At 35.1% G+C, this 25,262-nt stretch overlaps 2 protein-coding genes across 8 annotated transcripts; both read right to left on the bottom strand.

Moving 5' to 3' along the window:
- Positions 1-754: 754 nt before the first annotated feature.
- On the bottom strand, positions 755-19,496 carry LOC107226791 (protein PF14_0175). 5 transcript variants are annotated; one of them, XM_046729891.1, is made up of 17 exons: positions 19,173-19,496; positions 17,212-17,262; positions 15,362-16,087; positions 14,869-15,049; positions 14,689-14,769; positions 12,764-14,287; positions 12,231-12,482; positions 11,629-11,733; positions 10,995-11,099; positions 10,048-10,192; positions 7,396-9,911; positions 6,747-7,163; positions 6,369-6,593; positions 5,732-6,273; positions 5,308-5,551; positions 5,122-5,224; positions 755-4,950 (listed from the first exon to the last, which is right to left on the bottom strand). In XM_046729891.1, exons 4-17 carry the CDS (start codon positions 14,971-14,973, stop codon positions 4,250-4,252), a joined length of 7,065 nt encoding a protein of 2,354 aa, XP_046585847.1. In that variant the 5' UTR covers positions 14,974-15,049; positions 15,362-16,087; positions 17,212-17,262; positions 19,173-19,496; the 3' UTR covers positions 755-4,249. The 5 variants fall into 5 exon arrangements, with proteins under 5 accessions (XP_046585847.1, XP_046585848.1, XP_046585846.1 ...); XM_046729892.1 differs by lacking the exon at positions 17,212-17,262; XM_046729890.1 differs by lacking the exons at positions 17,212-17,262; positions 19,173-19,496 and adding an exon at positions 16,778-17,071.
- Positions 19,497-20,028: 532 nt separating this feature from the next.
- On the bottom strand, positions 20,029-25,248 carry LOC107226789 (cell cycle control protein 50A). Of its 3 annotated transcripts, none has more exons than XR_006902510.1 (5): positions 24,774-25,081; positions 23,500-24,330; positions 22,867-23,032; positions 21,319-21,386; positions 20,029-21,020 (listed from the first exon to the last, which is right to left on the bottom strand). XR_006902510.1 is itself a non-coding variant. In XM_015667706.2 (5 exons), the coding sequence occupies exons 2-5, from the start codon at positions 24,823-24,825 to the stop codon at positions 20,975-20,977; spliced, it is 1,095 nt and encodes a 364-aa protein (XP_015523192.1). In that variant the 5' UTR covers positions 24,826-24,964; positions 25,113-25,248; the 3' UTR covers positions 20,029-20,974. The 3 variants fall into 3 exon arrangements, 2 of the variants coding, with proteins under 2 accessions (XP_015523192.1, XP_015523193.1); XM_015667706.2 differs by lacking the exon at positions 21,319-21,386 and adding an exon at positions 25,113-25,248 and having other exon boundaries at positions 24,774-24,964; XM_015667707.2 differs by lacking the exon at positions 21,319-21,386 and adding an exon at positions 22,306-22,361.
- Positions 25,249-25,262: the final 14 nt, after the last annotated feature.

Here is a 25,262-nt window from a genome sequence, read left to right as displayed (position 1 = left end):
CTAGATACTTAAATAAAATTCGAGTATCTAGTTTTATCATAATCAAATGTATTACAAGCTATTCTAAAGCTAACTGAGCACAATATATCTATACCATAAAGCCAGAGCCAAAAGTTGAGTATCCTTAGAACACGGATCAGAAATTTATTTCATCACATTCTCAGCAGATTTATTAAGGAATAAAGAATAACTAACATAAGGTTTTTTAACTTTGCAAGACATGATTACGTGAGAGGTATAGATCAGTAACAGTAAAAAGATATGGATCAAATTAACGAAAGCAGTATATTTTCAACAGACCTACTAGACCCTGGGGTTTTGAAAGTTATTTGAATTTGAAGAATCGGAAAGTCTTTACAACTGGATGCATGCAAGTTTATAGATAATGATAATGCGTAGGCAACTATTTTTATCTGTGTTCAATTATAGCGAGCAAACAGCCTTGCATAAATTCAATAATTGGAAACCTTACGATTTCACTTGTTGCAACGGTTGCACTAGTTTGATATATTCTATATTATAAGCTTGCGTTAAGTATATCATAAGATCAAACGTCAAACAAATGGCATTTCTCAAAGGATGATTTTCAAACCACAGATTGTCTGATTCTAATAGGTTTCTGGAATAGGTGGTCATTTACAGGGGAATATTATAATAAATTAATTTTTCATGTGTGCGCGGAAAGCCACGATTATGTATGTCAATAGGAACATAAGAATTACTAATTATTCATTAGATAGAAGCAAAATTATGATTTAATAATTGTAATTAACTTTATTACGAATTATGCCGTTCTGAGCCAGAGTCTTAACTGCACAGCACATCATATCTTGGGCATATTTCCTAATATTTTACAGTAGTACAAATTATTAGACCCAAATCACTTTCAGGAGTTAAAATAGAATAAATAAATAGTAATCGTAATTCACGATTTTCAATATCAATTACTTTCATTGATTTTTCATTCTGTTCATTGTGAAAATAACTAAACTAAGATTCAATTGCATCCTTCGCCACGAGATCGTAGTAGTGTAGAACTATTATCACACAGATGTCAAGTTTAGTTCCATTACACTTTGTTTGGCGCAAACGATAGTAACATGTGAAAACTTAGTAAAAATGAAATTCCGGTTCTGAGGCTGCAAGGTACCGATTTTAATGTTATGTACAATTAGATTATTCTTGGATATTTATTAAATAATGCTATTTTGCATGTTTTCCGGTATAATACGTCAGTCTTGGATTGCTTTAGCCAGAAATAGGTAAAATATTCTTTAAAGAAAACTTTTCACAATTGTCAACAGATGGTGGAAATGACACTTTAATAACTAAATGACTGCCTATTATCAAATTTCCATCACATACTATTGTGCTCAGAATATCCTTTACTAGAATTTCATTCCTCAGAAAAGCGAGAATAAAAATAACGAAAGCATTATAATTTATAATTGTGATGTAACGTTTATTATGCATGTATGTAAAACAAATTTTAGAATTTCTGGCACAACCTTAAATGAACTGAACACATTAATCAATCAAACGTGATACAGAATTTGATACATTCCCCAAGACATATGTTAAACATTCTTCGTTCTTAATATGTAAGAATAAACAAATGTTCTGTGTCATGCCCTCCATCTCGACATATGTACATGTATATTTCATATGCACTTTTGTGTTCAATGATACATGCATACGTGAATGTTTAAATGGGACATTTTCCGTCAGTTCAGCCATTTTTTGTGGAACTCTCTCAGATATCATTCATAATTGACCATATTTTGGTACTATTTGAAAGGAGCCTTGGTATATATTTTTCACATTAAATTTTCAAATCACTTCTGTCGGCATATGAATTTTTCTTGTGTAACTTATATAACTTCAATTGAGCAAGACTGACAAAAAAGTTATTATGACCAAAAAATGTTTGTTTTCTCTGAATTTTATAAGGCATTAGGTCTTATGTTGATTTTCAATTAACTTTGTATAATCTATAGAGATACGTAAAAAAAATATAAAACACTAGGCATGATGGGCATCGACTACATAAGGGAATAAAATTTTTTCTTATAAGTCTTAGCATCAAATCGCATCTGTCTGACCATATGTGTCACACCGTCAACACGTAAAACTTTCCCAAATTGTTTTAGTAATAAAAATATATTGACACAATGGTTCGTCTAATGCGATTTTGTACTAAGACTTTAGAAGAAAATTTTTTTAACTACATCAAATGACCATTACCCACGTTGCCAATTTTTCTATAGGTTTTTTTACATATCTCAATGAATTATATAAAATTAAGAGTGACATTGAAGATGTCCGTTTGTGTGAAGAAATTTGATTTGAATTTTTCTTGTGCTCAAAACAGACTAAGCGAATCCAAATTGTATGAATTACAAAAAAAAATCGACTTCCCGAAAGAAGTGATCTAAGGATCGCAAAATAAAATTATGCAGATTACTTTCAAGTAGTAGTAAAATAGATCAATTGTAATTGATATTCGATAGCGTTTGAAAAAACTGCCTGAACTGATGGAGAACACCTCATATACGAATTTTTAACCTAAGTGCTACCTTTTTTTGACACTTATTCTTTGTTTACAAGACCATAGAGATTGTAAAGCGTTATGATTTTTCAATAAAATAGTTTGATTTTGTGTTACAATTTAGGATGTTTGTATTTTTTCTATGATCAAAAAAATTCATATTTCATACCTTTAAATTAACCAACCTTTTTACAATATGTTTCATATATGTTTAATAATAATAATAATAATAATAATAATAGTAATAATAATGTAGTTAAAAACTTATTTACAATTCACCGATCCTTTAAGTATTTATAAACTGTGATCGCTAAAACCGGAATATATCTATTTAAATAGTTTCTTTGTACAAAATTACACTACGAACCAACAGATGTCCATCTGAGCAAACCTAACTACCTAGCCACATTTACAATTACGAATTACATTGTAGGTTCACTTATTTATTTCTATTCTATTGGAAAGTATGTAATTAGTTTTATAATTATTGCCATTGCGAAAAATAAAATGGTATATATTTTAAGAGTCGTTATAATTGAATGTTATTCGATGCACACCATTCAACGTGGTAAACTGGTGAGCTCTAAGTGAACAAAAAATTAAGCATAATGTGATTGACACTTATTGTTAGTACCAGTACGGTAACAAGTAAATAAATAACATACTTTCGTTTGGATCACTAAACTAAAAAAAAAAAGAAAAAAAAAAATAGATTACAAAACAAAAAATTTAATTAAATTAAATAATAGAAAAAAAAAGTAAGGAACAATACTTAAGTATATATAAATGGCATTTTTTCGGCAAATACAGTGGTATAAACCAGTCGTATAAACCGTCGTTGCTTCTGGTATGGGTAGAGCTTAACTCTGGTTAAGCATAATGACGTCCCACTAAAACGCTCTGGTTTGTTCTGTTCGTGATTAAAGGCACGAAATATTGGGAAGAAGACTCAAACGTAGAAATGAATTCCAAAGTTTTATCAGTATTTAACAATTTCTTCCCCATATTCGTCGATACACTCAACATATTTCATGTCTAATTCCCGATCGTATGTTCACCTGTATTTAAATTTCGGCTCAGAGACCGCCCTGATTCTAGTTCAACCCGTTTCGACCATGCTACAGAGTAGGGTTTATTCTGATTTATACCAAAACCGCTTGCTCCGCCCCTACCAGAAAGTACCAGAGTCGCGAAAACGCATTTGGTACCGTTTGGTACACTTTGGTTGCTATACCAGTGCTCGCCAAAAAATGCCTAAAATTAGATATTATTGGTTACACCAAAGTCTCAGTTGTTTGGAACTCTTATCACCTCAGATTGTACTATAAAAGATCATCGACTCTGGATTGACTTTATAGATATAGCTGCCATTTTCTGAACTGATAATATACATATATAATAATTGGGTTTAAATAAATATTATCCTCAAGATTACTACCACGTTGATGATTGCATACATTTGACTCAACAGCAAGGTCGCTAGAAGAGATCACAATTTTCCAATTGGCATGACACTATTATTATTACGTTTCCAGGATGTTTTGTTTCATGTTACTTTTATACTATTATCAAATGATTATACGATTATTTCTCAGGCAGTTGTGCCACCGATTACTAATTTATTTAATAAAACACACAACTCCATGTAGTCTAGAGACCTTGTTGAACAGAACTTACTTAACGAACTTTCTTGTAGGGGGGTCACGAGCCAAGAATACTCCTCACAGCTTGATCTAATGCAGCATCTTTAGATTCGCTGTTCTGGGAGGTTGATGTGGTTGCAGGGAGGGGGGGTGGAGGAAGAGGGTTTGACGGGCCTTGCTTCAGATTCAAAATGCTGTCTATTGCCGATTGAACCTGGGCAGTTATATCGTCGTTATCGTTGTCATTATCGTTGGAGAGATGCATTGGTGGTGGACATTGGGCCTGAGAAGTCAAAACGAGTCCGTCTAAACTGTCTGCATCTTCTAATAGATCTCTTTCTAAATCTGTGGCACCGCTCCAGCGGCGTGCCGTAACAGGGACTGTCTCGCAAGAATTTTTCAAAATTAGACCCGAACTCACTACACTACCACGATATTCACCATTGGCTCGCGTCCTTTCACTCCTCGATGTCCGTGTCATCGCACTACTATTGTTACCACTGTTTTTACATTTTGAGCTGTCACCAGATGTGGGATATACACCTAATTCCTTTTGTATTTCAAGCCACTCATCGTAATCTCCACTTGTACAACTCAATGGTTTTATCAGAGGTTTGGTATCTTCATCCATCTCTGAATAGTCATCTTCTAGTTCTCGCTTGACAGCTACATTAGCAGGCATTGGCAGAGGTTTTACATCGTCCGCTAGGCCAGGCTCAACTTTTGGAACCATAGGTTTCTCCTCCTTTTTAAAGTCTTCTACAGTTTAGATAATAAACGATTATGACAATATAAATAAAACTCTTGTTACTTTTTAAACAAGAAGCTTGTGACTGAAGAATGGAAACATGAAATTTAAAAAAGTAAGCTTCACACCAAGACTGACACAAAAGTATGAGAATATAAAAAACTTTTGGCAATAACTCGTACCATTGGCTTTAGCCTCCTGTTCTCGGAGTCTACTTAAGATGCTCTGCTCCTCGGCAACAAATGTCCGATCAATCATCATCAATTCCGAAGTTCTCACCTCTCGCTAAATACAAAAGATTTTTATTGCAGAACATAGCTACAAAATAATGTGATTAGTAGTTGACTTTGTCAGGAAGATATACTCACCATGCTTTCCATAAGTAACAGGTACGTATATTTATTCATCATAGAGTTAAATTTGCTTAATAGATGTTTAGCTGTCTCCTCAAATATTTCGTCCGCTTTTGCCAGATCCTTTGAACTAAGCACTTGCTCATTGAAACAGTGATATCTAATCAAACGCTTACATGCATCAGATTTACTACTAAATGGACTATTCATATCTGGGTTTATTGCACCATTTTGGTCTATTTTCAACTGTTGTTCCAGCCTAATAAGGAAAATGACATAAAATAATTATCCAATTTATAGATGACGGAAAGTTTATACAAGCTTTCCATCAAGAAATATTACAAGAAATAATTTTTTATGGAAAACTGATGGCAATTAGTTTTGTACTTGTGATGCAATGTGATATAATGATTAGTGAAATTATAACTGTAATACTCACAAATCACTGCGATTCATTTGTCGACAAATTGGACTTGAGGCAGGCCTTTTGACAGCTTGTCGTGGGCTTACCAAGGGCGAACTATTATTTCCTGGAGTATTTAATTGTTTAATCTGGCACTGGGATGAACTTATATTCACTGGGCTTTGATTTTGTTGAGGACATTTTGACGCAATTCTGGGTGAATTAGATGAGACCTGACTGACAGGAGATCCAATTTGAACTTGGATTTGAATTTGCGATGGTATTTCCTGTTTGATTGGACTGAGCGTTTGTATATTAGGTTTCACATCTAACGGATCCGTTTGACATTGCGTTGACAGTTGTACAGTTATTTGTTGAGACAGTGTTTGATTTTGTAAACTACTTTGTGCTGAACTCGTCATGTCATTCAACCCAGAATATGGTGTTGTGCTCGTACTTGATTGACTCGGCATCGGTTGACTTTGATTCTGATAAAATTTAGGCTGTTTGGACTCAACTGGACTCATATTTTGATGATGAACCGTCTGGGCAGATTGTGGCTGAATATTTTGCTGTCCCTGTAATATTTCCAAATTGTCGGTATAAGTAAGTAATGTGAATGATTCAATGAATTTGTTTTAAAAATTGAAGTTACACAGGTGATGAGACTTACTGTAGGTTGCGCCTGTGTTAGATTGCCGACGAAAGCAGTACTAACACTACTTGGAATATTAAGTGATGTAGAATTTGGAATTGGAGTATTCGAGGTGGTAGCCAAAGAAGGATTGCTAAACGTCTGTGTTTGAGCTGTCGATGTTTGATTTTTGCAAACGCTTGATGACTGAGAAGTAGGTACCGAGGTTGATACAACATTAACACTCATAGTTGACTCAGCTCCCTGAAACAACGCATTTCATAAAAATTCGTATTGTATATATTATAGTAAACCGATTCAACGAAATATATTTACGCGAAAAAACTGAAGTTAATAATACAATGTAGTAAATGTGTTCTGTAATGATAGTAAATGTTATTTTATTCTCATACTCACACTGCTTACTGGGTGAGAAGTGCTGCTGATAACTTTTCCGCTGGCAAAAATTCTGCTCTGCTCGTGGTAGAGCTTTGTTAAAGCAAGCTGTTCAGCTTGATTATTGGGTTTATGTGCAAGGATTGCCTGTATTTGTGCCTGAATATTTTTCAGCATCTGCTGTTTTTGCACAGGCAATTGTATAGTTTGCACCCGTTGGACCAATTGTCCATTGGGTAAAATCAAATTTTGATTATTTGGCATTGGTGAAACTACAGAACCGTTAGTTGAAGTTGGCGGTAGTTCGGATTTGTTTGAATTTGTACTCTGAGCCATCAAACTTAAGTTTCCTTTATTAGTGGTATCACACAGGCTAGTTTTTTGAGTCGATGTTGTTGTTGTCATTGTAGTTCGAGATACCGCAACAGCTTTGGCAACCTATAAAACCAAGAAACGTCAATGTAAACCACAACTTTTTTCCGAAATTATATATCTTGAATAAAACCGTGTAAACAGTAAATGTTGCATACATATTTCATGTTTTGAAGTTACATTCTCAATGAATTTACGGAAACCACAAGAGAAAGTTGAATATAATTCGAAGAATTTATGATGAAAAAGATTGCTTTAGATCTGAATTTCAGTTGAAAATTAATTAAAATAGAATTACCGATTGAAAACTGACGTTTTGAGCCGAAGTAACAGCGACCTTAACTTTCTTGGTAAGCTTGGCTTTCTTGGGTGCAGAACTAGTAGTTGTTGAATTATTTCCCAAACTTCTAATTTGCTGTTGATTTAGATTGTCAATAAATTGAGTTGGAAAACCTGAATTCTGTATTTGTATTTGTTGCGGCATTTGAGATGGTGCTGCTTGTACGACAATATTCTGGATATTGTTTTGTATTGTTGGTACTCCCCCTGAGCTGTTTACAATTATTTGACTGGTAGGTGTATTTATTTGTACACCTTGCAAATTCTGATTGTTGGAGTTTGGTTCTCCAATGACAATTTTCTGTGTTTGATTCTGGTTTTGGGTTTGCTGTGAGACATTCAGCTGTCCAGATAAAAATTGCTGCAATAACTGTTGACTTATAACTTGCATTTGCCCATTAGCATTAGCAATTAATAACTGATCGTTTGGGTTCAAGTTACTCAGAGCATTCAGAATTTCAGGTGTAATTTTCGGAGCATTATTGAATATACTTGTTGCAGCAGAATTCATCGTATTGGTACTGGATGCTTGAACCTTCTGAAGATCAGTCTGCTGCATATTTCTCTGACAAGGAGAATTTGAGATCAAAATTTTCTGTTGTTGCACGTTGTTTGTACCACTTTGAGAATTAGGTGACTGTAAATTTTCTGAACAGTTCGTATTCACATATGCCATCTTGTGCTGTTTCAGACTGACATTTTGAGAATCAGTAGTTAAATTTTGTTGTTTATTATTCGTTGTTCCATGTTGCAAATTATTGGGTGCATTTTGATTAACAATATTGGCTGAATTATGATGTAAATCACTGGCAATATTACAATGCAAACTTTGTTCCAAGTGTTGTTGAGTAGCAGGTGCATTTTGTTGTGAAATACTATTTTGGTGTTGTTGCTGTTGTTGTGCGCTAGCAGCAGTGCTTTGGTGTACATTTTTGCTAGTATTTTGCTGACCACTTGTAGAAATATTTTGTTGCATGTTATTAACAGAATTTAACGGAATATTGTGTTGTAAATTGCTACTAGTATTGGGATTTTGTTGGAAGATGTGCTGTACATTTTGGTTCTGCAACAGTTGACCAGTTTGTGTTGTTTGCTGGTTACATTGAGTCTCTTGCTGCATATTAATTTGCTGTATCGACTGCGCATTTTTTGGAAGCAGATTAACTAATTGAGAGTTTACCTGCATCGAGTGAGTACTCTGCATGGGCTTTTGTGTACCATGACCAGTATGCTGGGAATATTTAACAGTTTGTTGCGGACTCAATTGTACAGGGGGATTAGTGACTCGATTCTGAGTTACATTCTGGGTTTGCAAGTTACGTCCATGTTGTTGATTAGGAGCAACAGGTTGGCCAGTGTTTGGAACTCGTTGATTCGTTTGAACTTGGAATTTTGGGCAAACCATTGAAAATTTTTGGGATGAAACTTCACCAGATAATTGTATATTGGGATTAGAATGCTGATGGCTATGTAGATTAGTATTCGATGTTTGGGCAGTTTTTGTAGTATTTGACATGCTATTAATATTCAAATTCATGGACAATTGCATGTTCGAATTCTGCATAGAGTTTGCATGACTTTGCGAGTTCAAACTTGGACATATTTGGGTATTCTGATTTGCGGAATTACTCAAATTGCTTTGCATATTCAAATTCTGGGAAATCTGTAATTGCTCAGGACTCGTCGACAGGGTAACATCCTGACAATTTGTTGGACTGGTAACTGCCGCTTGAGGTTGGTTCGATCCTTGATTTGCTGTAGCCAAAGGTGATTTCTCAAATTTCTGCCTACTGTGCGATTGCATCTGTATCATTGGTTGATTGTGTCCAGTATTTTGTGGTGATCCTGATGCCTGACCAAGAAGTTGAGATATTATTTGCGAATTTTGTCCACCACCTTGAGTCAATGAGCGAATTAATGCCTGAGCTGTGGCTGCATCAATTTCTGGATGATTGGGTTCTGGTGTGTGATGCAAGATGAACTTGCCGTCTTCGCCGACAGCAAGTCTCAAATGTCCAGAAATGGGATTTTGCACAGGTGTTTGTAACTGTGCTAACAACTGACTATTCCGACTATTCTGGTTACTCTGAGTTTGTGTATTAACGTTAATCGTATTACAAATTGATACTTGTGTCAAAGCTGAACCTAAGCTTTGATCAATACTTTGTTCAATTTGCATTTGATTGGATGTTTCTGACTCAGTAACTAAATCTGTATCAAACATGTCATCGTCATCGCCAATTCCAGATATTTTCATGATACTTGCCAAATCTAACTTTGGTGGTTCCTCATCTTTTCTTTTGGCCTTTTTCTTTTTCTTTGCTTTCTTTTTAGGCGGAGGTAATAAATTATGATCAACTGTATGAGTATTTGACGAATTATTCGAAGTATTTGCATTTGTCACTTGTGTAAGTTGTGTCTGGGGGCTTTGCACCATGGTGTTTTGTATTACTATCGGATTACCTCCACTATTTGCTGGAAATAAAAAGGATCGAGTGACATTATTCACTGATGTATCGCACACCATATATATATTGTTATTTTTACTTTGTAAAAGAATGTTTTATTTTCTGTAACTATTGATAATGTCTTTCGCTCATAGCAAACTTACGAGGAGCTGGACTATTTTGGTTATGCCTCAAAACAGGGGGTGGAGGTGGCGGAAAACCGTTAGGTACAGCAAAAAATGCTGGGGCCAAGCCCTGTAGCTGCATTCCCTGAGCTGTCACGACACGAACCAGTTGTTGTTGGGTCAGCTATAATTTTGAAGCGAAAGAATTTTTGCCAATTTCGGATGAGTGTATTAGAAAAACAACACGCTCAGCAATTATCATCGCTCCACTATCATGTCCACCTAGGTTATAGGTTTGGTTTTCTTAAAAAGAACAGGCGCATGCATAACACACACATAACACAGTCTTAGTTTCATTACCAGTTCAGATTGAAAAGTAATGACTGAAAAGTTTACCGAATCCAAAACTCGACCTTGTAAATAGTGTTGAGTAAGACATGGATATGAAAAAATTCTGTTTAATGGGGAAAAAATTTGTCCGGATTATCTATACCGCATGTCGTTTAAAGCATAATATATGAACATCACATTTTACCTACTGCAAAAAGTGTACCCTCATAGTAAGAATAATCTTAATGTAAACTTAATATCATTGCTGGGAACTGAAAGTGTAAACTATCGATAATTAGTGATTAAAAAGTTTTAATGAAGTCGGAATTAGAAATGGTCGTCTTCTTGATTTGTTATATTCTGTACACTGACGGTATTAATGAATAATGTTCAATATTAGTACATCCATCCACTATTCAAGTATCAGCTCAAAGACCGTTCGAGAAAAACAAAGTAAAAAATAACGTGAATGACATGCTGGCAGGTAAATACATTAATTCCATGAATTGTCGAAATGACAAGCTTGTAAGCTGATTGTAAGCAATGATGATAGCAACAAAATCCAAATGACTAGTAAATACATGAACGCATTATGGTGGGTACATTCATTCAATAGTAATTTTGGTGCAATGTTGACGAATGAATGAAACCATCACCTGTGCGGTATGCGTTTGTTGTTGGGCATTCGTAGGTGTCCGTAGGATCAATTGAACACCACCGGGCTGCTGCTGAACGATAACAGGCCCTGAAGACGGTAGAACCTATGCACCAAACCCAATTACAGTGATCAACACCCACAAGTTTTGGTTGGAGAAAGCATATTTTCAAAACTTTTGAAATATTAAAAACATTTGTACAAGATATTGAAAGCAAAGCGCTGAAATGTATGTGATAATGTGATACAATGTGAAACAATCTGAGATAAAAATGTAAGAATGTTACTGTATAATGCATTACACAAACCTATGAATAGGTCTGTGATTTCTGCAAATAAACTGAACACTTGAAATAAAAAAATCAAATTCAAGATTTGAATAAAAATCGAATACTCGGTTTTACACATAATGGAGCAATTAAATCACATCCAAACAGCCGATATTTCTATGGGGATATCCAATTGACATTTGAAAGAAGCGTTATATGGTTCTTATGATGATAAAATTAGTATTTGGGCGCAATGATATTTATGGATCCCCAAACCCTAGCATGAAGATGAACCAGTAAAATACACATCAATAAAATAAGGAATGAAACTTGTCGTCAAGATTAGTATTGAGGTGACATAATAACCTGGTTCAGCAAGAGTGGACCTTGCGCTGTAGGAATCATGGTAGCTGTTGTGGCGTTCGTCTGAGGACCAGTAAGAACCAACTGTGGTTGAGATTGTTGTGGAACCTTTTATAAAAGAAGTGGTATTACAACATATACTGTAGCAAATTATGCAAAAATTATGAAAAATAAGGTGGACATATCGACGTCACGAAATATTCAGGCATTTGACAGGAATTAAATATGCATGTTTGCCAAGTATGCTAACCCAGATAAAAATATTTCATCAAATGTTTCTGTTACTTATATATTATATTTGACGTTGTCATTAATCAAGACTTCCTCTACCAGTACTAAGTGAAAAATGAAGAGCAATGTATGTACACTTTTCGTGAAAGAAAACGCTGTGATTAAGAATTTGGCTATGGACTTCAGATTTGAAAACGGTACGATTATGCATAACTTTAAATGTTTATAGATTTTTACCTTCTGGGTTAACATTGCCTTAAATATTTTCAACATATCATTTGAAATTGTCAATTACATACGATTAATTGTTACATATTGGTTCTGAACCTATTTATATGCATAATAAATTCAGATTGTACATGAGCATCATTCACCTGACTCGTAACAGTGTTGGTGGTTCGCTGTTGTTTTGGCTGTGTAACACTAGCTTGCTGATTTGGAGGCTTAGGCAAAATTTGTGGTGGTTGTTTAGTTGGTTTGGTGGTGGCAATTTGAATTTGTTGATTTCCAATCAAGTGAGTCCTCGTCACTAATTGAGTAGGAGTGGGTTGGTAATTTTGTGGATTACCATGAATAATCTGTAGAACTTGCATCCCTTGTTGTAGTATTGGCGTATTGGATCTTACCTACAAATTAAATAGATTGTCATGAATGGTGGCTAATAGCTGATATTCGTACAACTCAAACTATCTTGATTTATCAGGTTTCAGTCATTATTATCTAGAAACTCCAAGGAGATTAAAAAAACAATACAACTCTTCAAAATATAAGAATCTTGTATCATATGAAGACATAAGGTAAATAGTTGTGTAAGACTGTAAACAGAGACTAAATATTTCATTATTACTTATTGCAGGTGATGAATATTTCTTTCATTAAATGTGAATATATCAAACATATGATTTACCACTGGTGGACCAGGGCTGCCACCAGGCGCTGGACTTCTGTTATTCATAGCACTGCCAGCTCCTAAGTGATGTGGACTCTTGGCAGGTGGATAAGGACTAGGCGCTGGGCTTTGAATGGGTCCGATACTCATTGGGCTTTGCATTGGGCTCTGCAGTTGGGTCCCAAAACTAGCATTTGGAGTTGAAATTGAAACAGGACTTGGACTGTTTCTATTTGATTGCATTGAATTAGATGCCGGGCTTCTTAGTAGAAGTCGGTTTGGACTCGGACTTGGTGTAGGTGGTGCTATATTTGAAGCAGGACTTTTCATTGGTATTGAAAAGGGGCTACCAGGCGAACTTATATTCTGACTTTGAATATTTTGCACATTCTTCACATTGTTTAAATTGCTCATTGCGTTCAAAGATGTATTAACACTATTTAGCGTTTGCGAAGAACTGAGAACAGGATTCAAATTCTGGGAAAATTGCCTCTGAGGGTGAAAAGTAGTTATGTGTGATGCACTCGAAGAAGTTATATGACTTATAGTGGAATTAGGGTCATTCGAAAGTGGGATATGCTGTAACGTTGAATTAGGAGCCTGGGAAACACCGGAGTGCATTGTTCCAGCATTTGTTAAATGCGTGATGTTTGATGCTTGAGTTATATTTGAGCTGCAAAGCGTAGGTACGCTAGATACTTGTGTGAACACACTTGAACTCGGTATGTGTGTAACACCGGAATTGGAAATATGTGAGATTGAAGAAACACTAGAATTTGAAGTCAGATGCGACACATTTGAACTAGGAATATGCGTAATGTTTGAACTCACAATATGTGGGGCTAAGCTCTGTATACTTTGAATGGTGGGAAACGAAAAGCTATTCGAATTGCTTGAACCTATGCTGCTTGGTGTCAAGCCACTATTTAAAGCGTTTAGAGTTTGACTGAGTCCTTGGTTTATGCTGGTTGTTGTCAAATTTGTACTTATACTTGGATTTAATGTCCCAAAATTGGAAACACTAGAATTCACATTGCTTAAATTTGTATTTAGAGTGTTTAGACCGGGATTCACATTCGGATTTAAACTTGTTAGTCCTTGATTAATACCAGATAATCCAGAGTTTATTGACGATAGTCCAGAGTTAACATTTGTTAAATCTTGGCCAAGGCCTGCTAAACCAGAGTTGATATTATTCGTTGTCAAATTCGAACTTAGACTCTGATTAATGGTGTTTAAACTTGAGTTTAGGGTATTTAGATTCGGATTTAGAGTTGTCAGACCTGGGTTTATGCCAGATAAGCCCAAGTTTAGGAGTGGATTTGATGTTGTAATTGCATTTGAAGTAAGAGACGTCAACGAGGTATTTAATAATGATAACGGCAGTCCCATATTAAGGCCCACCCCAAACGTGGGGGTGGCTGGGGGCAGGCCCATACCAGTCCCTGAGTGACCGAGGCCTCCTTGATTCAACTGGTTCAACTGATTTACATAAACTATGTGATTTCCATGGGTTGCTGATCCATTATTCTGCTCTTGCGCCTGCGAAACCGAAGAATCAATTTTTAAATTATGAATAATTACCAAGAAGGTGGTTACACCTCACAGGAAATTTGTGTGTCCAAATGAAAAATGAGTTGCATACTTCTATGTAAATGAGAAAGATTATATGACGTAATTCATTGCACGACATATTATAATATTGTTTCACTTTGACCAAAACTAAGTATGAGGTTTGCAAACATAGAGATTCTAAGTTTTGCCTAACTACACTTAAAAAAATAAAAATATTAAACTTTGATAGTGAACTAAACCCGTGCTGTGAAACTGTTCCTTCGAGTGGGAAAACTTTTTTAACAAAATCTCATTATAAGGTGTACGTTGGTACTTGGATCATGAATCAATGTATCATTTGCAGAAATATAGGGAAACAAACAACTTACGTTATTTGACGGTTGTTGTAGGGCAAATGTTAGTGACTGACCAGTTGGATTGTGTGCTTGTAACTGCTGCAGCTGTTGCAACTAAAAGAAAATACGAAAATCAAAGATTAGTCAACACTGCCGATCTGTACGCAGTTTTCAAATACCATTGCATCGCTCTTGACATGCTTGTGACAGTACCTGCTGATGTGTTAGTACAGCGACAGGATTATTACGACGTGCAGCTTGGGGGGGTGTAGAGGATACAGAGTCCCCGAGGAGAGGGCGTGGCTGAGGCTGCTGCATGCCCACGCAGCCCCTCGCAACTCCAGGCAGCCTTCAGCCACCTTTTCACCTTCGCCTTTGTATCCACGAGTCAAACCTGCAATTATACCAATGTAGAATTATTAAATTCATACATGGGATAATATAATAATGCATCAACTTTTAACAAAAATATTCATGCATATTTAGCAGCACAAGAATAAAGTATATATTTTTTTTGCAATTCAAGCTAGTGTGGTTCAAAAGTGGTTAGTCTTAATCTTCAACAGTTGGTAATAGGAGTACGTTTAATTTGCTGCTGGTATCATCTTCTCTAATCAGTCATTCAAATTTAAAACACAATTCACAACAGAAAAGTTGATTTGAAAATATGCAATTGATCGTGAAAAACAAAAATATTTCATCTCACCTTGCTAATATATATCCAGCTATGTAATGCGAGTTTGCGTATTTGCGCTACGGCGCCACTCAACGCGTCTACGACCGACGTCTCCCGCTCCTGTCATCCATAAAACCTTGATGCTCACTTCGACTTTAATTGGTCAAACCGCAATTGAAATTATGTTATTTATTTATCCATTTAAGAACAATAGTGTCAGAGTTCTTCTGGTATATCTTGATTTTATTTTAAAAATCATTTATCACTGTATGTGTATCAACACTTTCTTATCGAATTGTTAATCATGTTTAAAAGGATTTGTATTATCCATTTAAGAACAATAATATCACTGTGTCTCGAGCATATTTAGATTTTAGTCTAAAGCACATTTGTAAGATTTCTTCCATTTAGATAACCTGTTTTATTTTCGCACTTCACTTGACAATAAAATTAATACCAAGACATGAACGAGAACTGGTTTTCGAGGTGACAGTGTTCGTAGGATACTCGACTGGGAATTTGGATTTTATCCTAAACCCAAAAGCCAAATATAATTAGCCGGCATCGTTCGAATGATTAAATATTTTCTCAAGCCTGATTGATTAATTGATTTGTGCATGTACTTTTAGGAATAGAGTTTGAAGCAAATTATATCCACTAAATATTTTTCACGATACACATGTACGTTGGTATATATATTATTCAGTTATTCTTTCTTCATACATTTCGAGTTTAGGCCTTGATCTCTCTTCTTTGCTGCAACAAACAACAAAACATGCATTAATTCCACCTGTTTATGATACCATCTTTGCACTGGATACCTACATGGCCATAATTACTAGCAATCTAGTTTAATAAGAGCATCAGTGAAATATAACAGTTTTTAAAAATCTAGTATGGGTCGATAGTGCGACATAGTTATATCGTGACAATACGCCATCATAACCTAAAAACATAACAGAATCTAGATTCAGAGATGGAGCAAGCTAGTATGTATAGAAGTATTTTTTCAATCAAGAGGAATAAAAATTTATTTTGGAAATAATTTTTCGTTAATCACGAAGACAATTGATGATAAATTATCGAAAAAATAGGCATTATATGAAGAAAGTTCATAGATAAATATTGCGATGTCGTTTATCGCAACTGCTGCAAGTACAGACTTATATCTGTGATGATAGAATTTGTAATAACAGAAATTTGTAGGTTATAACATCGATCATATGTGTGTGGCACGAGTAAAGCGCTCATCTGAGCTCACACGTATAAGAGACAGTAGCACACAAACAAAAACCGTGTGACAAGAGTAAACAAAAGAATACGGCAGAGTAAACGGTATTTAACTGAAACAATAGTCAAAAACAATTGGAGTTGTGATAAAATTGCTCCTATCATTAGTTACGTAGTAAAATGTGGGTAGCGTCCCATCAAAAATTGTCAATTTACCTCCGAATGTAGTTGCCCACTCGCTATCTAGTTCCCGCTATACACAGTCTGACGGGTTTGACACATATATCACGTTAAACATACGCTTGACACTTCACAGACAGTCATGGCTTGTTTATAGGCAGTTATTTACAAAAATAAGTAATAAATAAAAGGGGGAACTGCGTTTGCGACGAGCCAAAAAGCGTTTTCACTTCATGGGAACAACGGCCATCATGTATTTATCAAGGCTGCCATTAGAACGAGGCCATAAAATCCCAAAAATGCTCTTTAAATCGATTTGTCAAATTAATTTCCAATAGAACATACGTCAATAATATTTTCCAATATAGGTTCGAATAGGTAAGCATAACATGAGATCATTCGTAAATGCTAACGATCAATTAGGCTCTGAAACAATTATAAGTAATATATTTATACAATTTATTGCTTACCAACGTGTCAGGTGAAAATCACCAAAGTTCCGTTACCCGTGGCGGGAAAATCTGCCAATAAGATATCGAAGAAATAAAACAGGAAACATTGAAACTCGTTTCATTTACTCTCTTTCATTTCTACGCGCAATTGTTCATTAAAACAGAACTATATCAAATACAAGGTCATCACGCGTAAAGTCGTTATAACAGAATGAGATATGAAACAAAATTCTAACCTACGCTGACACGTTGCAAAATAGCTTAAACACAATTTGCAAAATTAGTTTTTTTGCATATACTGTTTACAACGCAATCAGTAGAATCTGAGCTTACAATCAATTTTAAATTAATTACATCGCATGTGCTGATTATTTAATTGAATAAATTAACACTTGATCCTTTACATAATTGAAATTTGATTTGAAACAGGTGATTCAACAAGGAGGTAATGATAAATAGCATATTAATACATTATAGCAGTAATATGGCTTTTAAAATACAACAGATTTGTATATAAATATAACAGAACAAATAGGACAGATTTACCGTGAAATAAATAATAGATTTGAATAATATTAGGACATTCATGTAGATAATCATACTTCATTATTCCAAATACATCAATGACTGAACTCTGCAAGCTATTCAATAAGTCCGTTACGTTAATCCACGAAATTTTGCCTTCATACCAAAAGAGTGCAGATGGCCACGGATTTCATATCGGACGATTTTTTTCTCTGCATTTATTTCAAAGAGAAAGTATCTACGTGAAAAATATGTCCCCTTCTCTGCTGCTTATCTAAATGTCGGGCGATCTTTTTAAGGATCCCCTACCTGCCGTGAGGCCGTGAAAGTATGGCCAAGCCCTCGCCCTTATCGGGCAACCAATGAAACCGAGCCGTTACTCGGATTGCATGTCCGCCATTGGCCAGGTAGCGCGAGGCACGTGGGGGTGAAATCGGAAGCCAAGAGTGGGAGAGTTGGCTACTCTCCAACCTAACTGAGAGTGGGGTACCACGCCACGCACACGAAGCCATTCACAACGCAACTCAGGGACACAACTATTTTGGGCATCACGTATTTGAGTGAAAATCTTGGATCTCCATTCACTCTTCAAAGAGAATTTTTCTACACTCGAGGCTTGCCCCATTATTATCCCATCGAAAACAAGGCATATCACTGATTAAACAAAAACATGTAAAAGAGTTCAATGTTTTTCCATTTAAACTGTGATATTTGATCATTGAGATTTAACGTCGTAAATACCCAAGGAGAATTGAATGTGATACGTGCAAATACACATTACTGCAACCTATCGGGAGAATTGCCATATAGGAGATAGCAACCATTTATCAAAGAAAAAAATCGAATTGTACTTAAACTCTGATCGGATAATTAATTGAATGAAATCTATCCGGCATACCTTTGCGTGGAATATAGATATATTTCGACCTTAAAGTAATTGATTTAAACTAACGTTACTTCGAGAATCGAATCAGTATCAGAAGTAGACCTAATGGAGGGACCTGAATGGAGTAGCTACGAGACTGGCATAAAATGCATGCACGCACACAAGCCCAGCACGACGAGCAAACGTAAATAGCAGCATCACTAATCGAAAAACTATTCGCCCCGCGTGAGGAAAGTCCCTTTTTTTTTTGAGCATAGTACAGCGCGATACGAATACGCCCCACTGTAGCGAACGAAAAGCCAAAAACAGCTGACAGTCGCGGTAGCGACGTTCGAGACGGATGAACAAGTGAGCATCTACACCGGAAAATGGCCGCGCTACGAGAAATAAAATTGCGTCGCATCTGCAACGAAAATAGTTATAAACACTGGGAATCCTAATAAGCTTCATAAGGTCCCCCTAGGAGCCGTGCACAGCGTGAATGTAGAAGGAGAAACATGGCGGGTCCCCGTACAGCGAACTCGCCTAATAATACGAAAATCTAAAATAATTTCTAGTAAACACTCACCCATAGGATTCTTGTTAACGTGCCCCGAGCTACGGGGTCACCCCCCCTTAAAACACGGAAACAAACACTTTCATTGGTCCGACGCGGTAACGTCATAAACAATCAAACAAAACCTATTGCCTTCCCCCTCTACGGCAACTCGAAGATCACCACTTTAGTTCAGATTAGCGCCGCTATAGTTACCGCAATACACAAATGAATACTTTCGGCATTTATTGCCTTTTAATTGATTCATTCATTTATGTTTGTATGCGTGGCGTATCTAGCTGGTTAATCGTATTCCATTCAGTTTAGATTAACATAACCTTAAAAGTGTCCATGTTATAATGCTACTTCCTAACAGTATTCTCCATTTAATGAATCAGTGATTTGCCAACTTTTTTTGTTGAATAAATGCTAATTGCCTGTAATTAAAACTAAGTACGGTGGTCAGAATAATCAAAATGCTTCCCACCATGCGAGGGAGGGGAGATCGAGGTGCGTGAATTATAAAACCTTTCAACCAATAGAAATTCTCGTCTGAATTCCGTGGGCGTGGTCTGAAACTAACAATGTGACGCTTGTAAGCCGACTGCAGTTGATTGGAGTCTAAAATCATAAATTATTTGCTCTTTTTTTCCATTAAATTTCTCGCTGTGCATTTACATCAAGAACAGAACTGACCTTCGTAAATGTCAAACCTTCGTACAGTGAAGAACTATCTTTTCAACGTATTAGAGGGTCTCAGATTTTGAGGTTATGTCGGTACTTGTGAAATACTTCATTGAGTATCTAATACGTTAGCATTCTGCTAGACTCTTGCTGCTAGATTACGCGTGCAACTATTAAAGGAGGGTATGTAAATGGTGACACTGTATTGCTATGTCATAAATGGTTTATTACACTGTTACTCAAGCATCATATTATTTACTTATTCTATGTAACATTAGATAAAATATTTAAATGCGTAATAATAAATTCAATATTGTAAATTTGTGCTCTTCCAATAATATGAATATGTTATGAAATTATATAGACTAGTCATCAAGAATTAAATTATATAAATACATATTTATAACTAGTTATCTAAAATTATCACATGCAGAGGCACGTCGATAATACCATAAAGTCACACCTGTTGGAATATTTGGTAGTTTCAAAATTGATTATAATCTTGAATCAGTTTTTAATATTACTTTCATTCTGAGTCTATCAGGAACTATCATCACACATTTTGCTTTTGTTTGATTAGAAGTATAAAGCAAAGCCAAATATCACTATATTTAATTGATTCATATATTTTAAATCTTAGTGTTGCAATCCTTTTGTTTATTCCAGACATACATTTATATTTCAAATTCTTTGAAACAATTGATTCAGGTCAGGTTTTGCGGAGTTGATGATTTAAAATATACTATATGTGTTATATACAAAAAACAAATTGGCAACAGTCACAAGAATAAAAAAGAGGATATGAGCAAACAATTGTGACTGTTTCGAATTAAGTTAAAAATGAGCTAATAACAAATATGTTGCAAAATATTACAATACATTATTTTTTGTTATCTGTGAATTTCTAAGAGATTGTTTAATACTTAAGTGATTTCAAGCTAATCTAAAACTATTTAACTTGAAAAGCATTTAATATTAAATGAATGAATATTATAGGCAAACAAAACACTGTTTTTCCAGTATCACTGATTAATCATGTGATGTAATCAGCAATACCTTTGTATAGTCTAACAGTGATGAATATTTAGTCAACGATTACATAAATGCTGAAATTGGTAAATTCAAGTAACTACCAACATGCGACGGGTGCTTCATTGGTACGGTGTGTTCTGGTTAACGTTGATCATCTGGTTTGTACTGAAAAATATACATATAAAGTTTACGTTGTTGTAAAACATATCATCAGTTTGGTTAACAAGCAGATGCTGGAAGTACAATCACAGGCAAACAAATATATGCTATGTATGATATTACAGAATGTACCTGCAAAATAAGAATTTCCCTTAGACCCACGAAACACATATTTAATTTCAAATCTTGACAACACTAAGAAATTGAAACGGAATGTATGAAGCATATGTACAGGTATATTGGCTGTAATATATGTACATATATACTATTACATACGTGTATTATGTATTTCAAACTGTATTACCAGTAAGTTTCCTCAAGATGGAATTTAGTTACTGGAAGCATCCATGTACGCTAGGCATTCAACTGAAACTATTTTTGCTATTTTTGACAACACATTTCTATACAATTTTCGTTATACACTGATAGCTTTTGATTGTGTGATTTCAATTCTGGAGATTGATATTGAGTCAAAATTTTTCATTTTGGAATAACTTTATCGAAACGCTCAATATTATCTGGTAAAACTTGCTACAGTATTTTCAAGTTTCAATGAATCCTAAAGTTCCTATGATTTACTAAACATTCATCTTTCTTAGAAAAACTTGGACCATTTAATGGTGGTGCGGACATACAGATAACTTTACATGGTAACTCATGCTTTTACATGCTTGAAATTGATACAATAAATCATTCAAGCTTAAAAGATGCAAGGATTCACAATGCACGCCAGGGCCATAGAACCTTATTCTATTTGAACAAATTTTAAAATGATACTGATATTTGTTAATTCCCACAACCTAATTTCAAAGGATTACTTATAATTCGTCTTGTGCAATATCAGTTCAGAAATTTTGAATATTTGACTCCTGTGATCAGTTAGTTTGCAAGACAAAGAATCGCGATTTATTCCGTTCAAGAAGGAACTGTAACCATGAAAATTTTCGATGCAAGCATGGCATCAGGATTATAAAAAAATCCCACATCTTCTGAAAATTTAATGCAAGTCAACAAGCCGGCTCATCAGTTTTTCTTTTGAGGCTGAGATAGAAAATATCAAAGTTACACCAAACAATGACTCGTTGCACATTAAATACGTGAATTCAAACTATTATATTACATCGCAAAACAAAATAATTTTTTGATGAAAGTAAAATGTACCTATAGTAAAATGTGTAAAAAAATTTTTGCTTGTGTTGAGTGTTTAAGAAAGCAATCTTTAAACTCATGGGCCTTGGTTGTTAAGTATTTCCTGAAGAAACTTGGGAGACTTAAGACAAAAAACACTTACAACAATAATTGGGAAGCCCTAACCATGATTCTGGGAGCCGCTCTTACATTAGTTTGCTGCGCAACATACACACGTAATATTACAGTAATTAATCGTGTGTACTTTTGACTTTATATTGCATGTATGTAAATCTGTTGTCTAAAAATTTTGTGTCCAATTCAAAAATTTAACTAAAATCTCGCATCTTTTTTCAGAAATTTATACAAAAAAAATTAATAAAGCAGTTACTATTAGATCAAATTGGGTTCCAATTATGAACTGGAGATTCAATCGCAAAGCTGAGTGTCACATTGTAATGTAAGAAAGCATATGACAACAAATATTCCTCGCAATATGATAGAGTTGTTCTCTAATTTTGTACAATTTCTTATAACAGATAGCAATACAAATCCGAGACAGGTAAATTTATTTGTTGTCAAACTGAATACATATTATCCATAAATTATTTCAATGTTGACACTTTTCTTTTAAAATTACTCTCAGATCACTAGTATGTACAGTCAGTAAATAAACATAGTTGGAATAAAATTATTAAAAAAATAAAGTAGGAAAATTACTCACCTCTTAGAGCATTTAATATGAATAATCAACAAGGCGATTCCCAATATCAAACAGACGCAGCCTACTACGATATAGGCAATGCCAAGGAAAGGGTTTTTACCCCCTAAAAGTGAGGTGGTACTTAATATCATCCGTTTGGTACCTTCAAATGCTGCTACAGGATATGCTGAAATAAAGAGTAAGATGGAATGTTTAGAAATAAATCTACCATCCTAATTGCCTATTAATTAGTTTTTACAAAAATATCCAGCAATTAATGAATATAAGTTATTTTAACAAAATATATGAGTTTTCAATGTTTCTTTTGAGATTGAACAATTAGTTTGGTGAAAAAAAAAATTGAAAATTAATGTAAGTAAAATAAATAAAATGAATTATTTATGATAAATGTGAAAACGTTTTTGAAACACTGGATCAATCTATTCATATATATATCAACTATATATCAACAAAATTACGCATTCAGAGTGGCCATAACCTGTTATGTACTTGATATTATTTTCAGCAGGTCTATCGAATTACCACTTTGTAAATGATTCTTTACAGACCATGTGATAGGATAGAAAATAGTACCAATAGCGGTGATGAGTATCGGAGTATTAGTCCTGCTATTGAATTATTATCATTACTTACAGTATTTAACGATGAGGCTGTAATTTCCACGAACTAATCCTCCCTTGAAACTGTCTTGAGAGTGATCAATTCTGCGATACAGTTTCCTGAAACTAGGAAGGGCTGCCGTTCTCATCCAGACAATTAGGTCTTCATTTTGAAATCCGTTGTTGCTAATATTTTTTGTATCCAATTCATAAATAGCTTTGGACCAATTTTTTGGTTTTGCATAGTCCTTGAAAGCGTCTTCCAAAGTATCATAACCTTTAGGATTTGCGAACTTGATGGATTTATCAGAAGGCCAAGCTATGCCATAATTCAATAATGGAACAAAATTCTGGTGCACATGGGACCAAAGAGTCAACTCGTCACTGAACAACGAATTTGCTATTGCTCCACAAGGGGCTATAGGCATTTCAGTGTTATTTACGTAAGAATAAGCAAAAGGTTTACAGTCGCTGGATGGTGTCTGACTTAACTGGCCCAATAGCTGGTTATCATCACGAGATTTAACATATCGTCTATGATTCTGATAAAAATTGGTCAGGCCATAGTACATATAAACGTTACCACCAAATTCGTTTGTCAATGTGAAGTTAATTTCACAATAGCACACAGCTGAGGAATTCAAAGCAATTATGTCGGCACATTTTGTTTCGTTACCAGAAGCTGAACTATTGGAAATGCAATTAGTGTAATCGATGGAATGTTCCTTGACCTCCTCCGAAAAATAAAGTAATCCTATGCCAACTGGTATGAAAGCTATTCCTATTACAAAGAATGTTGGAAGAACTGTTCCAGCTGTAAGAATTGGTTGCCACGCAGGGAGCCGTTGCTGTTTGAATGCACTATCTGAAAACCAGAAAAAAATTTTGAGTCATTTCATTTTGCAATAAATTTAATGAATGGTTTTGCCGTATCTGGCGAATGTCTCCCTCGGCTCGTGTTGTCAGCGTCAGCACACCTTTCAGTATTATTACAGTTCAGTGTAAAAAGCACGTGTGTACGCATTATGACATGAAGAGCAATGTAAGGTTATGTTGCGAATCAATGAATGTATGAAGTCAACTACTAATACGTAGTACTATAGTGAAAATATAGATTATGGGGATCATTGCAATATGATAAGAGTGAGTTAGGGACACAGTAAACCAACGGACATTTCATGTATAAAATCAATAATGTGTCATGAGAATTATGTAATGACAGATTACTGCGTCATGTCAAGTAAATTCTTCGACAATATTGATCTTACGTTTGCCTGAACAGGTTTAAAAATACAACATCTTACTCACCGGATGGTTTTTTAGTCTTTGGCAAGACGGAGGGGTCCGTCAAGGTCGTCATTTCTTTAGAATCGTTAATTTTTTTCAGACTTTGACAATTCTCACGACCTCACTACCGCCATTTGCGATTGATGTTTATCCACTCGGTTTGTGTAAGGTTCGTAGGCCGCAATCACTGACCTCAAGGTGTGTGCAGAGAACTAGTCAACACAGCAATTTATTCAAGGAATTTTTAATGTACCATTTACCTTTCTTAATACATCTAATGTGAGGTATTTGTAATTAGGATGTTTGCCAGGGAACGGTGATAATTTCTCTGTCAACCAGCAGGCAGTTGAAGCGTTGTACCTGTATCTCAAGATGAGTTTTATGACTTAATACGGACTCCTGATAGTATTGGCAGAACTTGATATAAAAAAGAAAATTAAAGTGACGAATGAAATATTTTTACTCTCTCAGCCCTTGCGAGACGCGCGCGTTCAACGAGAGCCGAGCGGG

Source organism: Neodiprion lecontei, chromosome 1 (assembly GCF_021901455.1).
Source record: "Neodiprion lecontei isolate iyNeoLeco1 chromosome 1, iyNeoLeco1.1, whole genome shotgun sequence".
Lineage (NCBI taxonomy): Eukaryota > Metazoa > Arthropoda > Insecta > Hymenoptera > Diprionidae > Neodiprion > Neodiprion lecontei.
Note: the sequence above shows the minus strand (reverse complement) of the source record. Positions and strands in the feature narration are given on the sequence as shown.

Coding starts and splice junctions, on each gene's coding strand:
- LOC107226791 (XM_046729891.1), bottom strand. CDS start 14,973: ATGCAGCAGCCTCAGCCACGCCCTCTCCTCGGGGACTCTGTATCCTCT. Junction 10,193..10,994: donor AACAAACGCATACCGCACAG/GTGATGGTTTCA, acceptor TCAAAATTATAG/CTGACCCAACAACAACTGGT. Junction 5,552..5,731: donor CAAATGAATCGCAGTGATTT/GTGAGTATTACA, acceptor TTTCCTTATTAG/GCTGGAACAACAGTTGAAAA.
- LOC107226789 (XM_015667706.2), bottom strand. CDS start 24,825: ATGACGACCTTGACGGACCCCTCCGTCTTGCCAAAGACTAAAAAACCA. Junction 23,033..23,499: donor CAGCCTCATCGTTAAATACT/GTAAGTAATGAT, acceptor TCTTTATTTCAG/CATATCCTGTAGCAGCATTT. Junction 21,021..22,866: donor CATATTAAATGCTCTAAGAG/GTGAGTAATTTT, acceptor TATATTTTTCAG/TACAAACCAGATGATCAACG.